This window comes from Lissotriton helveticus, chromosome 5_1, assembly GCF_964261635.1.
Source record: "Lissotriton helveticus chromosome 5_1, aLisHel1.1, whole genome shotgun sequence".
Taxonomy (NCBI): Eukaryota; Metazoa; Chordata; class Amphibia; order Caudata; family Salamandridae; genus Lissotriton; species Lissotriton helveticus.
The window spans coordinates 2,115,359,172-2,115,377,121 of record NC_136065.1 but is presented as its reverse complement, the minus strand read 5'-3'; the positions used below and the strand labels follow the sequence as shown (position 1 = coordinate 2,115,377,121).

The following is a 17,950-nucleotide window of genomic DNA, read 5'->3' as shown; positions in this document are numbered from 1 at the left end:
CCAAACGTTGTGCGATTATACCTGGATTCCAAGCGATAATTGCACATTTGGCAGCTCGTGCATGGAAGTTTATCGCTTTGGAGATAAGCGTTGCTGATAGCTATAAAATCCTGCGATAGCCGGCGATAATTATCCTCGCGCTAAACGCGCTGAGCGATAATTATCGCCGGCCCTTGCTGATATGCCCCGGAGAGAGTGAGACAAAGAGAAAGCAAGAGAGTGAGTTAGGAGCAAGAAAGGGGACGAGAAAGAGAGAGACTCGAAGCAAACAAGAGAACATATGAGCAAGAAGGAAAGAAATAGTAATTAAAAGAGCATCGAACAAGGGAGAGTAAGACACGGAGAGTGAGGGGGTTCGATGAAGGCAGAGCAAGAGAAAAAGAGCAAAAGAGTACGGACGAGTGCCCACGACTGTGGGGCACCCCCACCCATCCTGTGACGTCCCACTGTTTTCCCTGCACGGTTCCCTGTGCACTATTGTCTCCGGGTCTAGACGTCTTTGTAAATCTGGATTTGCGTCAAATCACATGGATGATGCATGTGAGAAATGTTGTTGCAACAAGTCGTAGATATCAAAACTCCTGGGGCCTCATTTATGAGGCTATGCGCCACTTTTACGCCGCTGGTGCGTCACTTTTTGTGACGCACCAGTGGCGTAAAAAATGCGCCTTGTTGCGCCATATTTACAAAGTGACGCATCTAGGCAGATGCGTCACTTTATAAACCCCTGCGCCAGGTATAATGTATGCAAGGGGGGCGTATTGACGCAAGAAAGGGTCGTAGAAGTAACACAGTGAAATCTATGTGAATTCACTGCGCCACTTCTAGGACACAAATGCATCAATTTATTACGCGTGCCTCACAGCAGGTGTAAGACTGACGCGGGCCCTTTCACATGGGGCTTGCCCCATGTGAAAGGACGCATTGCTGGAGTTGCGTCACTTTTGTGACACACACCAGCAATGCGTCACTTTTGTGCCATACAGATACGTCAGAAATACTGACGTATCTGTAACTCCTTGCGCCATGATGCATCATACTGTAAATATGACGCATCATTGGTCTCGCAAGGAGGGCGCAGCGAAAAGTGACGCATCGCTGTTTTCACGCAGCGATGCGTCACTTTTCATAAATGAGGCCCCTGGTTGTGTGTCTTCCTACACTGACGTCACAAGAGCTGGGGAACAAGTCTGTCAAAGAAAGAAAGTGAGGGGAGGGCGAGAGACAGAAAACAAAAGGGAGAAAAAAGATACAAGAAGCAAAATAGAGAGACATAGATTGAAAGTGAAATACTGCAAGAGTGAAAAAAGACTGTGCGAGATTGTGAAAAGGGGGGTGGAACACAGTGGGTTCAAAAGAGAGGCTGTGTGTTGAAGAGAGTGTGTTTCTGAGGGGGAGTATTGGTTTATGTTACCCAATAGCCAAGTGTCACTCACGATTTAATATATTTGTCTGAGTTTGTGTGAGGACCATTGTGCAAATGAGATCGCACTGGTGAAGTGATTACAATAGAGTGTGCGAGATCGTATATAATGTGTACATAAAACAAAAGAAAAACACGTGAGTGTGCTGTTAATAAGGAAACGGCACAAAAAAAGAAAGAAGTTATAATATAAAAATAAAAAGAGGAGAATTAAACAGACAGTGATCCAGAGGGAACAAAAAACAGAGACATTGATAATAGAAGAAGGGAACAAAGAAAGACGTACTGAACAAAAAAAAAACAAAGCAAAAGAACGCTTGAGAAATGAAAAAATGAAAGAAAGGAAAAGAATAGGAAAAGCGGAATCAAAAGAAAAGAATAAATAAAAAGATGAAAAACAAAAGCTAGTGAAGAGCATAGAAAGTAATATAGCAGAAGAAAGAGAATAATATAATTTGGAATTTGATTGGAAGTAGAAAAGAGTGACATAATAAACATGGAAGGCAAATGAAGGAAAGGGATACATATTAGGAGGGAAGGGGAAAAAAGAAAAGAGAAACACGAAAAAATCAGAAAGTAACGAATATTGAGGAAAGATGAGTGGATTAAATAGAAAAAAAAGCACGTGACGAAAAATAAATGAAATTCAATATAGGGGAGATAAACAGAAGAGAGAGGAGTAAAAATGGAAGAAACAAAAGAGAAGGGAAGGAACAGTAGAAACAGGAGAAAATAGAATAAAGAATTAACGCACAAAAGGGGAAACATAGCAGCCTGAGGAGAAAAAGAGACGAAAGTGAAAAAGCTCAACAACAGACTCATCACACAGAACGCATTAAAACAGACGAGAAGGGAATACAATACTGTCCAGAAAAGAAAGAGTAAGACAAGAAGAGAGAAAAAAAAACAGCAAGACCTAGATAAGAAGACAAACTAGAGGGGCGATAATAAAATATATCGAAAACAGAAAAGGTTGAATGAAAATGTCAAGAAAATAGTCTGGTTAAAACGAAAAGAGGTTAAAAAGACCTCAAAAGCAGCGGAGGGAGACGAGTCTAGAGAGGAAGAGAGGGAGAAGAGAGTCTGAATGGAGAAGTAACAGTGGCCCCTGACGGAGTAACAATGGCCCCTGACGGAGTAACAATGGCCCCTGACGGAGTAACAAAGGCCCCTGACGGAGTAACAGTGACCCCTGACGGAGTAACAATGGCCCCTGACGGAGTAACAATGGCCCCTGACAGACCACCCCTGGACCCACCCTCTCCCTGCCCTCTCTAGGCATAGCCCTCCCTGGGGTGAGCACCCCCTCCCTGAACCCCAAACTTGCACTGACCCTCTGATGAGACCTCACTGTCTCCTTCCTCCCAAGGGCCCCGGAAGGAGCCCCGCCCTCAGGAGCCGGAGCCCGCCCCGGTGCCTGGGGTCCTGCTCGAGACGTTTCAAGGTAAGCCGGGGGCTCTAAGAAGCTGGGGGGTGGTGCAGGTGAAGGGGGAGACAAGGGAGCCTGGTACCCTTTACAGCGCCTACTCTCTGCTCCCAGTGAGAGTCTTAGGAAGGAGCGCCACCTGGAGGCCAAAGGGGGACGCTGCAGGCTTCCAAATCTTCAGGCTCTCATAATCTAGGGCACGATTCACAGAACTAATTTAAGACAAAACCCTAAACTTACTACCATTTTGGTATTCACAGAAGGCACTTACTAATTTTGGTATTCACAGAAGTTCGGAGTCCTAATTTTAGGACTCCTAAATGCCTTCTGTGAATACTGAAAGTCTTAACGTTAGGATTTTTCTCAGTGTAGGAGTCCTAGAGTTAGGAGTCCTGCCTTTACTACTCCTAAACTGAGAAAAATCCTAACTTTAAGATTTTCAGTATTCATAGAAGGCATTTAGGAATCCTAAAGTTAGGAGTCCTAACTTCTGTGAATACCAAAATGAGTAAGTGCCTTCTGTGAATACCAAAATGAGTAAGTGCCTTCTGTGAATACCAAAATGAGTAAGTGCCTTCTGTGAATACCAAAATGAGTAAGTGCCTTCTGTGAATATCAAAATGAGTAAGTGCCTTCTGTGAATACCAAAATGGTAGTAAGTTTAGGATTTAGTCTTAAATTAGTTCTGTGAATCTGGCCCACAGTCTTCAAATAGGACCGAAGGCTCGTGCCTAAACCCCCACCACCAAGCCCCACACTTTACCCACACTCCCTTGATGTCACAGGGAGACTACAGGCACCTCTCAGAGGGCGTTAATAATTTTTAATTAGATAGTTCAAATGCTTTGCAGCAGAATGTTATCATTTGATTGGAACAGTATATGCCCTTCCGGGCAGGGCAGTTAGGGCTTTAAAGGGCCTGTACCAGCACTTCTCGGAGGAAGGTTGGAGTGCCTTTAATGGGACAGGACGGGCGGTTCTCGGGAGTCTGCTGTCCTTCTAATGGGGCAGTTCCAGCACTTCGCAGCAGGATTGAGGATTCATTTAATGGGACTTCTTATCGGGTTTATGTACATCTATAACAGGACAGAACCAGTAGTTCTCAGCAGGGATGGGTATATTAATATGTGACTTCTCAGTGGGGCGGAGTATACATTTTATGGGACTTCTCTCGCAGTGTTCATTATACCTGTACTGGGACTTCACCCCATGGCTGAGTTTGAGTTTGAGTTTAAAACATTTGTAGAGCACGCATACACCTGGCGGTTTCATGCGCTGTGAAGTACTGAGCCCGGGAGGGCAAGACGGTCGGGGGGAGGGAAGAAGGACAGTTATTGTGAAAAAGCCTGCGCGAAAAGAAAGGTTTTGAGCGCCTTTCGGAAGTGCGAATAATGAGTGGAAGATCTGAGATGGGCGGGGAGGGAGTTCCAGAAGGCCGGGGCAAGAGTGGAAAATTTCGTGCCCCCCCACTTTTTACGCCTGAAGTGGGGAACTGTCAACAGGTGTTGGGAAGATGAACGAAGTTCCCTGATAGGGGCGTAAGCTTTGATTTCTGAGGAGAAGAAATCGGGGGCAACGCCGTCCCGGGCCTGGAAAATGATACATCCCATCTTGAACTGAGCTCGTTCTCGGATGGGGAGCCAGTGCAAGGATTTGAGGAGCGGCGTGACGTGATGGAATTTGGCCAGGTTGTAGACCAGGCGAGCGGCCTGGTTTTGGACCAGCTGTAGTCGTCTCATGCTGTAGGCGGGCATGCCACAGTATAGGGCGTTGTCATAGTCTAGGCGGGAGATAACCATCGCCAGGACAATGAGCTTAAGGGCAGAGAAGGAAAAAAATTGAGAGACTTTGCGGATGGTGCGGAGGGAAAGAAAGGAAGAGGACACCACAGAACTAACCTGGGAGTGTAGAGTGAGTTGATCATTCAGTTTTATCCCCAGAGTTCTCACAGCGGAGGAAGGAGAAGGAGGGGACCTAGAGAGGGGGGCCAGAAGAGAGGGGTCCAGGGACCGGAGCAACCACCTGTTAGAACCAGCTCAGTTTTATCAGGATTCAGCTTCAGGTGGTTGTAGTTCATCCAGTCCCGGATAAAGATCATGACAGACTGGAACTTCGTCATGGACTCAGGGGATGGGGACAAAGTAAAAATAAGCTGCAGGTCATCCGCGCAATTATAGACGGTGACCTCCATTTGCTGGAGGGGGAAAAGGAGAGGAGCAATGTACAGATTAATTAAATGGGGGGAGAGGGAGGAGCCCCGGGGAATCCCGCAAGGTAATTTCCGTAAGTCCGCCGAGAAGTTGCCCAGGCGCACAGCCTGGGTGCGGTCCCTCAGAAATGAGGACAGCCAGACCAGGGCCGATCCCCCAATCCCCGCCGCCCTGACACGAGAGAGTAGGATAGAATAATCAACCGTGTCAAAAGCGGCGGAGAGGTCGAGGAGGACCAAGGCCTGGGGGTGGTTGGTGTCCATACCCTCTCTGAGGTTGTCAAGGACCGATAGCACCACGGACTCCGTGGAGTGTGCGGGGCGGAACCCAGCCTGACGTGGGGCTAATGCTCCGTTCCTCTCAACAAAGGTACTGAGCGTTTAGGTAACGTGGAGCTCTAGTAACTTCCCCAGAAAGGGCAATAGTGAGATGGGGCGGTAGTTAACAGGAGCGGAGGGGTCAGCTCCCGGTTTTTTTAGGATTGGAACAATGGTGGCCGTCTTTAGAGGTGGAATAACAATGCCCTGGGACAGGGAACTGTTAAGAAATGTGAGAGGGGGCTGCACGCAGACCGAGTAGATGTGCCTAAGGATGTGGGCAGGGCAAGGGTCCAGAGGTGAGCCTGATTTGATCGTAGGGAGAAGGGACAGAAAAACCTCCTCTGTCAGAGGGGGGAGAGAGTCAAGGCGTGCCCCGACTGAAGGACACTGGGGGTCGACGAAGGAAGGGGAAGGGGGAGGGATGTTTGCTTTGATGTTTGAGATTTTGTCCAGGAAATAGGTGTTGAGAGAGTCGCATAGTTCCTGGGAGGGAGCAGGTTTGAGGGTGGCTCTGTCGGAGTAGGCAAGATCATGCACAATGGAAAAAATCTCTCTAGTCTGATTTTCGGCGGCCAGAATTTCTGAGGAGAAGTAGGCGGTTTTTGTAGCCAAAATAGATTTTTTATATTGGGATAGGAGGACGGTATACTGGGTTTTAAGATTGGGGCAGTAGTTTGGTCTCCAGGCACGCTCGGCTTGGCGCACAGAGAGTTTCTGGGCCTTGAGTTCCTCACTGAACCAATGATTTGCGTCGTTCGGGCGTCTGGAGGACACTCGTCTGAGGGGGGCGACGGAATCGCAGCCTGACAGGAGCCAGGAGTTGATAGCGTCGGCTTGTGCGGAAGATGACAGACCTTGAAGGTCTGGACTGGATACGGAGAGTGTGGCGGAAAGAGGGGCCACATCCACCCGGCTCCAGGAGCGCGCCCAGTGTTTTTGGGAAGGGAGGGCTTAGTGACTGGGTTAAGATGTAGGGAAAACGATATCAGGAAGTGATCAAACCAGGTGCACGGGGAGATGGACAAGGAGGTTATAGGACAATTGAGGGACCAGATCTGATCAAGGATGTGACCCTGAATGTGAGTAGGGGAGTGAACGTGGGAGTCAAAGTTGAGGGAGCGAAGGGTGTCCGAGAATTCCTTAGAGGTCGAGCATTCTGCGGGGTCGGATGGCCAGAAGTTGAAATCACCTAATACCAGAATGGAGGAGTTGTTGACCGCTAAGGTGGCCACTAGGTCTTGGAAACCGGGGAGAAAGAGTTGAGAGGGTTGGGGAGGACGGTACATGAGCAAACAAGTGAGTGGGACTGTGAAGGATGGAGAGCGGACGACTAAAAAATCAGATGAACCAATGGAGGGGAAGGATAGAGGCTGAAAGGAGAGTTCTCTGCGGGCGATCAAAGCGACGCCGCCTCCTGATTTGCCGGAGAGTCGGTCGGTGCGCAGCTCGTAGTAAGCGTCCGGAAGGGTAGCTAATAGGGAAGGAAGGGAGTTGTCGCAGAACCAGGTCTCTGTAAGAAGTAGGAGATCTGGTTTGTGCAGGTCCAGTAAAACAAAAAGTTTGTGAGAGTGTTTAACTGCAGACCTGGAGTTTAGATAATAAACGGATAGGGTGATAGGCACGGGAAGTGCAGGGGGAGCGTGAGATGGATCAGAGAGGGGAGAGGGGAGGGAAGGTAGGGCCGGGAAAGGAGGGAGAGGGCGCGGGGCCGTCAATCCCAATCTGCCTATGAGCGACGTCACAGAGTCGTGCAAAAGTCACGGTCCTTGAAGATTGTAAAGCTGTGCAGGAGAGTATTGAGTGATGTGGGCATGGTGGGGAGCCCCTAGGCCCGGTCGGACGCAGACGGGCTTACCTTTGGCGCGCCTTTGGCGCGCAGACGGCGCACCCGCTGTGCGTCCGGAAGTTGCACATAATTTATAGGTGTGTGGGGCGGCGGCGGCGGGGGGCGTGGCCTCTGAAAACGGGCGTGGCCTCCGGCCTCACCGAGATGGCGGCAAGAGGAGTTGTTAGCTAGGGGTGCCGCGGCAGCGCTAGATCCACTGCGCAAGCACAACCTGAGGAAAGTAAGTAAGTAAAAATACAATTTATTCAAGTGACAATCAAGTGAGGTAATTTTTTTAAAAAACAGCTAGAAATCTCGCTCCCAGCTTCCGCCTCAAGAGCTCAGTGCTGAGTATACCTGCAATACAACTTCACCCCAGGGCTGAATGTACCTGTAATAGGACTCGCCCCAGGGCTGAATATACCTGTAATAGGACTCGCCCCAGGGCTGAATATACCTGTAATGGGACTTCACCCCAGGGGCTGAATATACCTGTAATGTGACTTCGCCCCAATGTTGAGTATACCTGCAAAACGACTTAACCCCAGAGTTGAGTATATCTTTAATAGGACTTTGCCTCAGGGTTGAGTATACCTGTAATGTGGATTCCTCCCAAGGCTGAAAATATCTGTAATAGGACTTTGCCCCAGAGTTCTGTATGCCTATAATGGGACTTCGCCCCAGGGTTGAGAATATCTCTAATGTGACTTTGCCTCAGTGTTTATTACACCTGTAATGGAGTAATTAGTGCGCTATACAAATCAATATAACATAACAGAGAGAAGCGAGGCCTTGAGGCCTACTAGTACACTGTCCCTGAGGAACACTTCACAGACACACTGTACAGTAAGTTATCATTACTTTTAAGTTGTATATGATGTCAAAGCACAGAGAAAAAAAAAATTTATTTTGGAAAAATAGCCCTCGCCCACAAATTGTGGCTTGCTTCATCATCGGGTTCAACATCCCGACGTGGTGTTTGTCAGAGTTAGGTCTACCAGGTTAGTTGGAGCTCTTTGTATGTCATTTGTTTCTTCTTCTGGACATTAAAAATGTCTTTGAAAGAATAGCTCAATGGTTTACTGGATTATGTATAATGTACCCAGGCAAGGGGAAAAAATCATAAATTTGGATGGTTGGAGAATGTATCAAGTCGACATGTTTCGGCCTCTTCTACTTCCCGCAGTCCCATAAGTTTTCTTCAGGACTGTAAGATCCCTATTGATTTCTGAGTAGTGTATACAACACATACATTGGTGATGACACAACAGACATAAAGCAGGCATAATACGCGCTTTGCATATCACCACTTGCGGGAACTGCTGGCCTCATATTGAGTGGAGATAGAGCATTTCCCTGTAGTCACACATTCATCAAGGTACCAATGTCTCTGAGTCGTATCTTTGCTTTCCCTCACTGGGGTGCTCGACGTTCACTGGAATAGGTCTGCACATCCATATGTATAGGGTCAACGATCCAATGCATTTATCTGGGGTGCTGGGCGTTTGTTGTCATAGGGCTGTGCATCCATATGTATAGGTCCAGCCATCCAATGTATATACGAGGGGTGTTGGCGTTCGCTGTCATGGGTCTGTGTATCCATATATATAGGTCTAGCCATCCAATGTATATACCAGGGGTGCCGGGCGCTTGATGGCATGGGTCTGTGCATCCATATGTATAGGTCCAGCCATCCAATGTATATACGCAGGGCGTTGGCGTTCGCTGTCATGGGTCTGTGTATCCATATATATAGGTCTAGCCATCCAATGTATATACCAGGGGTGCCGGGCACTTGTGGGATGGGTCTGTGCATCCATACGTATAGGTCCAGCCATCCAATGCATATACCTGGGGCCTCATTTATGAGGCCTTGCGTCAGTTTTGTGCTTCTGATGCATCACTTTTTGTGATGCATCGGCGGCGTAAAACATGCCTCCTGTTGCGCACTATTTACAAAGTGACGCATCTAAGCAGATGCGTCACTTTGTAAACCCCTGCGCTACATTATACCTGCGTCAGGTATAATGTATGCAGGGGGTGGCGTTCCCCCGCAAAAAGCCTCGTAGAAGTGACGCAGTGAAATCTATGAGATTTCACTGCGTCACTTCTAGGACGCCATTGCGTGAAAATCTTGCGCCTGCCTCACAGCAGGCGTAAGACTGACGCAGGCCCTTTCACATGGGGCTTGCCCCATGTGAATGGACGCATTACTGGTGTTGGGTCACTTTTGTGACACACACCAGCAATGCGTGACTTTTGCGCTTACCGATACGTCAGAAATACTGACGTATCTGTAACTCCTTGCTACATGATGCGTCATCCATTAAATATGACGCATCAGGTATGTCGCAAGGAGTGCGCACGGAGAAGTGACGCATCGCTGCTTTCACACAGCGATGCGTCATTTCTCATAAATGAGGCCCCTGGTGTGTTGGGCATTTGTTGGCATAGCTCTGCATATCCCCTCACATATATCCATCTATGCAATGTATATATCTGGGATGCTGGGCATTAGACGTGTGCATCCACTGGCACAGATCTGGACAATTAGCATCATGGAACTTAGTGTACACTGGCACACACCTGGGCATCCACTGGCCTGGGAATCAGGGCATCCATTGGCATAGCTGTAGGCATACACAGGCATAGAACTGAACATACATTGCCACAGAGCTAAGCGTTCACTGGCATAGATTATGACACCCGCCAGCATAGTTTGAAGCCCCCACTGGCACAGACTGGCTATCCACTGGCATAGATTGCGACACCCACCCGCATAGATTGAAGCATCCACTGGCACAGATTGGGTCATCCCTTGGTATATATTGGACCATCCACTGTCATCCACTGGACACACACGGCCACCACCAGCGATTCCAGAATCAGATGGCATAGACTGGGCCATGCACTGGCATAGATTAGAGCGCCCACTGGGTACCTACTTACATAGATTGGGGCATGCATTGGCATGGAATGGGCACTAACTGGCATATATTGGAGCATTCACTGGCACATAGTGGGCATAAAGTAGCATTGGAACATCTGCTGGAGTGGATTGGTCTACATCCAGAGATCTGAGCATCAGAGTAGTCATTCACAGGACATCCATCTGGGCATCTGCTGGCATAAATATGGAGATCTGGGCATCCATGGGCCTGGGCATAGTCATACACAGACAGATAGCCCGGCATCCACTGCAATAGATCTGGGCACCCTGACACACAGTGGCATAGATTTTGCCACCTACTGCTTAAGCTTTGGAATTCTCTTCCTCTCCAGTTACGGAAAGAAACTAACCATTCGACCTTTCGGAAGCTGTTCAAAACCTGGCTCTTCCCCAGATAAACCTCATCTGCCTCTTCCTACTTCCAGCGCTGGGATGCCCATGGGTAGCCATGCGCTTTATAAATGCCACTTCTATTCTATTCTATTTGGCTGTAAATCTACCCTCTGCAGTCTTCTTCCGCCTTCCTTCCGGTCACGTGACCCTTGCATCGCCCTGGTGGTGGGATCCAGTGTTGAACATATACGTACCTTCGGCCGATGAAACCTAACGGAGGTTTTTATAATCCTATGTTATCATTCCTTGTTATTATGCCCCCTACCTGCATGAAGCACACAGTGCCACTCATTGCATGTCCTACACACCACAGGCGTGGGTTCATCATTCATTCACTCATCCTTTCCCATGCCATTCCACCCTGCCTTCATCCAGCCATGACCTTGTGCCACGCACTGCATGTCATGCATGCCTAAAAGGGGGTGGGGGTGATGGGGGGGAGGGGGTCTGGGCACTAGTGCTGCACATGGGCACATTCCCTCACTAGTGTGGGCAATGGTGAAAACAGAGGGCTCACTGATGAGGGTGGGTGGTAGCGGGTTAGTAGTGTGCAACATAAGATGAGATAGAGGCAGTGAGGGGCTGGGGGTGGGTATAGTGTGCACGGATGGGTAAAAAAAGAGCCTACAGAGGACACAATGTAAGAAGGGCTAGTAAGGTTAGGAGAGAGGTGAACGCGCTAGGAAGGCTGGTGGGAGAGATGGGTGGGTGGGGAAAGGTGTTCGGATGAGAAATGGGTGGGTGCACAGATGGCTCAGAGATGAAGACCTGGAGAGTGGAGAGTGATGGATTAAGAAGGGGTAGAAGGGGTAGAGGGTGGATAGAAGGGAGGGCATGGAAAAGGAGCGTACAGAGAAGGAGGGGGGACACAAGAAGACGTGAGGAGGAGCCAGAGAGAGGGTTTGTGGGTCTTTAGCAGCCGTAAAGCAGGAGAAGGCCGAGGTTGGGGTCAGAAAGGAGTTTTTTTCTTACCTAACTGTTAGAAGGTCTTCTAGAAAACGCTTGGGTTTCAGTGTAGTGCTCAAGTAGTCCATACTGAAGCCTACGTGTGTAATCCATACCTGGGCTCCAAGCGAGTGCCTTCTGGGAATGGACACCCCGATTTCCTCTTTGGGAATTTCAGAGTGTGCTAGGATGGGTTTTGGGAAACCAGGGAAGGGCCTCAAGCAGTCTCTGGGGGAGGTCACTTGAGAGCAGTGGAACCAGCACCCCTGTCTCTTAGCTGCAGTGATATATACGGGGTGTGGCGTGCACCACTCATGCATGCCTCGCCAGCACTCAAGGTGTGCCTGCTGGGGTAGATGGTGTGAGTGGCTGCCAGCCAATTAGTGGAGACCTATCTTACTCTTGCTGTTTTCCTCCCCAACCCTTCCATCTCAGACTGTGAGTGCTACGGGCACTCGAACCGCTGCAGCTACATCGACTTCCTGAACGTGGTGACATGCGTGAGCTGCAAGCACTACACGCGTGGCCAGCACTGCCAGCACTGCCGCCTGGGCTTCTACCGGAACCAGTCCGCCGAGCTGGACGACGAGAATGTATGCATAGGTAAGGGCACTGTTTACCTGGGGCTTGTGGGAGGCGCAGTTGCCATGGTCACAGTTTCCAGATAGCACTAAAATAATTTATTTGTAAGACAATAAATAAAGTAGGCATCATTGACCATGCAGAGGTGAAAATTGCATTGCATAATATGTTATATATATTTAGGGTTTCTGATTTTCAGTTAAGACCGTTTATAACCTATAAAACACACCCACAGACAATGTTTGCTTTTCAGTAGAAACCAGAAAACACCAGACTATGCTGCACTTCTAGTGGTTTGGTGCCCTCTGGTGTCAAAGCAGTGGAAGGCAGGCCTCTACGTTCAAGCTCATTTCTGTGATGGATGCTCCCATTGTGACCCACTCTGGTCATGGTAAGCCACGTGACATGTCGACAACACTCCTGGTCCAAAGACACTCTTAATGTACTCCCACTCCGTTTTCAATCATGGCTCACCCGGTGTGACTTAAATTGCCTACTCACTGCACATTGCTGTGAAGGGGCCAACCAGGTTCTCAGCCAAACCATGAACAAGGTTTCAGCACAGGGCAGAAGGTGCCACCCTGATGTCATCCTCGTTCACAGAGTGGTGCCTACCTTTGTTTCTGAAAGCTTGGGTAGCAAGATTGTGGTAGCAAAGCTCCCTCTTCACAAAGACTCCAGTAGAATTAATTATATACACACTTAAAGTGCTGTACACAACATTCCAGCTCTTAAGTTTACATTGTGATGGTCTGAAAAGTGTGCCTACAGGAGCCACACCTCTAATATGAAAGGACAAAGACCCCATGCCATGAACATTTTCAGTAAACATGCACAGTCCCGGAAGGGGTCCAAGCGTGAACCAAGCAAAAACTTTCTAATTTAGTAAGCTGGGCTGCACACAGGTGAGCTACTCAGAGTTAGCTCAAGAGCTACAGTAGCTCACGAGCTACTGGTTGGAGACCCCTCTAAAGCTTATACATTAGCATAACAAATTCCCTAGTTAGGGTAGGAGTTGCTGACAATGCAGATCAGAAACAGGAAGAAGTGCTCCCCCTGTTTTTTGTATTCCTTATGTATGCTGCATACAGCACAATTTGAGCAAAAACAGCATAGACCTGTTCTTGGCCTGCATACAGCAGTAGAACATATTCATGCTGTCGCTCCAGGATCACCCGGTTCAACTTTAATTGTTATTAAGGCCGAGTCAAAATGAAGCTTGGAACTAATGATGTTGAAATGAGGCCTAACGAACACTCGGCTAGATCCCCTGCACAAATCATAGTTGCGATATGATGAAACATATAGACTGTGGTCATTCTTTCTCCCGAGATGGAAAATTCCCCTAGAACAGCAGACGCTGCACAGTATATATAGAGAAAGTGCCTTGGACAACTCTCAACTATGGCAGTAGGACAGTCCCAGCACTGCTTTCAAATAAATATAGGCACAAACGCTCTGAAAAAATCAGTTCCAAGTAGTCCTTGAGCTGGCTTTCAAATAAAGCCATATGCAAACAAGTCTGACCCTGTGCCTCATGGGAACAGTCCAGCCCGAACTGCCAAGCCAGGTCTTCACTGGACTGGAAACAAGCATCCTGGGACCAGTTTTGGGGTAACAGCCTTCATCAGCCAGGATAGCTTGAATTCAGTGGCAAAGTGAGCAAGGGACCCACGTCTGGGCATACCCTGCCAACTTAGGGCGAACAAAGCAAACACAAGGAGAGGAAGCTTGTTTCTGGTCCAGGGAGGACCAGGCCTGACAGTTTGGGCTGGACTGTTCCCATGAGGCACAGGGTCAGACTGATTTGCATATGGCTGGGTCCAAACTTGGGTGGCGGAGTGAGCTAAAGAACGATGATGGAATCAACCCAGATCTGTAATGGTGGGGGGGGTGCTGGGGGGTAGGTGAGTGTCTGAAAAGATTCAGCGCTCTGTCCATCATCTCCATGTGTCTGCTTTGTTTCCACAGAACACCCATAGTTTTTGACACATCCCCAGATTTACAGGGATCTGTAAACATATGGGTTAACCCCTTCGCTGCGGCGGCTATTCTGCCGCAGCACTAAGGGGGTGGGGCGGCCGCGCGGCGGTTCCGTGCTTGTGACGGAACCGCTCCGTCACGGCACGCGGGTGAGCTGTGCTTGTGACGGAACGGTTCCGTCACGGCCCGCCCGTTCTTCAGAACGTTAGCGCAGGCGCGGAATTTTCACGGCGGCAGGGCCGTGGCGGAACCGTTCCGTCACCAGCACAGCCCACCCGAGGCTCGTGACGGAACGGTTCCACCACGAGTGTGGAAGAGGTTAAATATGTTTATTTCTCTTATTTTCTTGCTCTTTCCATGTGTGCTGCATTCTACAACATACATAGAAAGAGGAACATGCCTCCATTGATTGTTTTTGTGTAGGAAGGTGTCCCTTCCTACACAAAAACAATCCTGCTTACAACGCAGACATCCTTAAACCATTGTGCAAGGGTGCCTGCGTAGGCACCAAATTGCGCTGGCTGAAAGGACAGGAATCCCAGTATCTTGTAAATGCGGTGCAGTCCTGCCCTTTCGATTTGGCGTAGAGCAGCACAGGAAAAGGACTCACGGTGCTGCCCTACGCAAAATCATTGTAAATGAGGCCTCAAATAAAGTGCTCAGAAAGTGCAACTGTGCTACACCTTCAAAATATCCAGGTATGCTTTCATTCAGGCCTGTGTCTGCTTCTTGAATATCATTTTAATCTTGAAACTGGGGGGCATATTTACAAGCCCCCTGAGCCACCAGTACGTCACTTTTCCTGACGTACTGGTGGCGCAGGGGGCTCCTCCATATTTACAAGGAGAGGAAAAGCCACCCTCCGTGACTTTTCATCTGCTTGTAAATACGGCCCATTCACACGCAGCACTTTGCGTTGAAGGGGCGTTCCATGGGTGTTGCTGTGGGTGTTCCCACGCAACACCCATGGAACGAGACACATCTCCAGATGTACGAGAAATCGTAACTCTGGAGATGCGTCTGAATGCTACGCCACCCTAGAGGAGGCGTAGGGAGGCGTAACGAGGAGAAATGTTTTCATTTCTCCTCATTTTTTCCTCTTTCAATGCGTGCTGCATTCTACAGTACGCATTGAAGGAGGAAAATGCCTGCAGTGATTGCTTTTGTGCAGGAAGGTGCCCTTTTCTACACAAAAACAATCTCCCCATGGCGCAGCCATCATTGCACCATGGTGCAGGGGTGCCTGCGCCGGCGCTTGGCAGCTGTGTGTGCACCAGCGCAGGGAAGAGCACAGGATGCGACAAATTCTTGTAAATATGTTGCATTCCTGTGCTCTGAAAGTGCCGCAGCGTGGCGCAGCCAAAGGGCTTACGGTGCCACTCTGCGGCACTTTCTTGTAGATCTGCCCCTGGATTCTTAGGAAAGGTCTCTAGTGTGTATTACTTGTTCGAGGTAACCGTGGCTGCACAGGAGGCAAGTAAAAGAGAATCAGAGATTTCACTAGTGGGACAAATGCAACGAGTCCCTGGTGGTATTATTGAATGAGTGTAATACTCACATATGGCCACATGGTGGCACCATTGATCCTACATTTTGAAATAGAGACATTTTGCTGTTGACTATGCAACCTTTGGGCTAACTAACTTGTTTTCCAGGTGCAGATTTCAAATAAAAAGATTTAAACCTAAAATTGAGACATTGCCATATATCATGAGACAGCCTCAAAGGGAATTCAGTACCAGAATGTGAAAACGTGTATCCACCCGCAATATATTAGTGTGAATTAACCCTGGGCGTAGTGGGGCTCCGCGGAGCCATGCGGAGTGGGCGAGAAGCTACGCCCACTCCCGCACTCCGCGTAGCCCCACTACGCACCTCCCTCCCGCTCTCCCCTACATACGTTATTTAAGCAACTAACCTTAATAAAACAATTTTAAAGCACTTACCGTGTCCGGGGCTCGTCCGGGGCTCCCTCTTGAAATAGCATCGTCCTGGATACCAATGCGCATGCGCGGGCGGCCGCGCATGCGCATTTCTCCCGAGAAATGCGCATGCGCGGGCGACCGAGAAATGCGCATGCGCGGGCGACCGCGCATGCGCATTGGTATCCAGGAAGGGACGCTATTCCAAGAAGGGAGCCCCAGGCGAACACCGGACACGGTAAGTGCTTTAAAATTGTTTTATTAAGGTTAGTTGCTTAAATAATGTATGTAGGGGAGGGCGGGAGGGAGGCGGGTGGCGGCCGACTCGGCTACGCACACAGAGTGGGCGTAGTGTTGCCGGCTACGCTGTCTACGCAAAATGCGTAGAAGGCAACACTACGCCTACTCCGTGGGCGTAGCCGATTCGGACGCCCAGGGTTAGTGTGAATAAGCAGTGATACTAGACAGCTGAATCTGCCTCCAAGCCAAACTCTGAAAACAACAAGCACAGGCAAAGAGTCGCCAAATACAGGGTAAGTGCTAAGGTTTGGAACTAGGGACAAAGGCGTGAGAGCTGGGGGGGTGTCAGGTTCTGCAAGCAATAAACGCGAATCTTGTCGAAGACAGGCCTCATTTTTCATCTACTCGTACGGAGTAATTCGGCGATATTTCAAAGTTTGAAAGCGGAATTCAGAGACTTTGTAAACAATATGGGGCATATTGGCAAGATCCTCGTTAAAATTATCGCCGTTTTAGTGGCAGGAAACTGAACCTAAAAGGGCGATAATGGGCTTGCTAATATGCGTTATAGAATTCCAATAGAAGCCAAGGTTAGATGTGCAGGACATCTAACCTGGGCTTCTATTGGAATTCCACAACGCATGTTAGCAAGCTTATTATCGTCGTTTTAGCGGCAGTTTCCTGCCGCTGATCTGCCCCTATGTCTTTGGCAAGACCTGGACAATGCGCCAGTAGAGCAACGTTCTTCAGTACTGCAGTGTAATGTGCTGTATTGTTGAACACTGGGACAGGGGGACACAGGCATTAGCAGTGGAGCGCGATTGCACTATCAGAACCAACTCTAGGACAGAGTGTCGACCTCCGAGAGCCTCTGCCAAGACCGAAGAGGGGGCACACCCAAAATACTCAGGCTGCAGTGGGCATAAGTGGGCAGTGTGGGACCCCCAGAGGCCGCTCGTTGCTCTCTCGGTGCCCACACTGCGGGTAAGGGTTTCTGTGCCCCTAACACGCAATGTGACTGGACAGACTTTCCCATCCACATACCACCTGCAGACATGAACGCTGTCAGGTTACAGGGGTTCCTGTGACCCTAACACCCGCACCCGGTGTAACCGGGCGGACCCCGTGTCCACATACTGCCAGCAGACGCTGCTAATGTCAGGTTACACGGGTCCTTGTGCCCTTAACAGGGGCAGCGCACCCTGACCACATGCTCCTAGCAAACACTGCAAATGTCAGGTTACAGGGTTTTCTGTGCCCCTAACACCAGGTGTGACTGTGCAGACCACCCCATTCACATTTCACCCGCACACACCACAGCCATCAAGTTACAGGGGTTTCCGTGCCCCCACCCAGCTGCGTCCCGTGCAGGTAAAGGCGGTGGGGTAGTTGGGCCGGGTGGGGGGGTATTTTGACAAATGATAACATGGGAAAGTTAATTATTTTTTTAATTTTCCCTTATCATCGTCTGTCGAAATCCCCCCCACCCGGCCCCACTGCACTTACCTACATGGGCCATAGTTTCCCCCAAAACCTAGAGTGCCATTTTAAAGGGCTAAAGTTGTCATGCTGTACAATATACACATTACAGTAACTGTTGAATATATATTAATGCAGGAAAATATGTGGCAGGTTTTAATGGGTTTAATATTTCAAGACTATACATTCCCACTTCTTTATAAGCCTTGTTTTATCGCTACATTCATTTGCTTTAAAATGCACCATTTGCCA

General features: G+C 49.0%; 1 protein-coding gene across 1 annotated transcript in view; it reads left to right on the top strand.

The window, feature by feature from the left end:
• Positions 1-17,950, top strand: part of NTNG2 (netrin G2) — a 237,447-nt gene that overhangs the window by 204,438 nt on the left and 15,059 nt on the right. Inside the window, exon 6 of the mRNA XM_078641539.1 lies at positions 11,928-12,095. Within this exon, the coding sequence (XP_078497665.1) occupies positions 11,928-12,095 (168 nt within the window). The remainder of the gene's footprint in view (positions 1-11,927; positions 12,096-17,950) is intronic.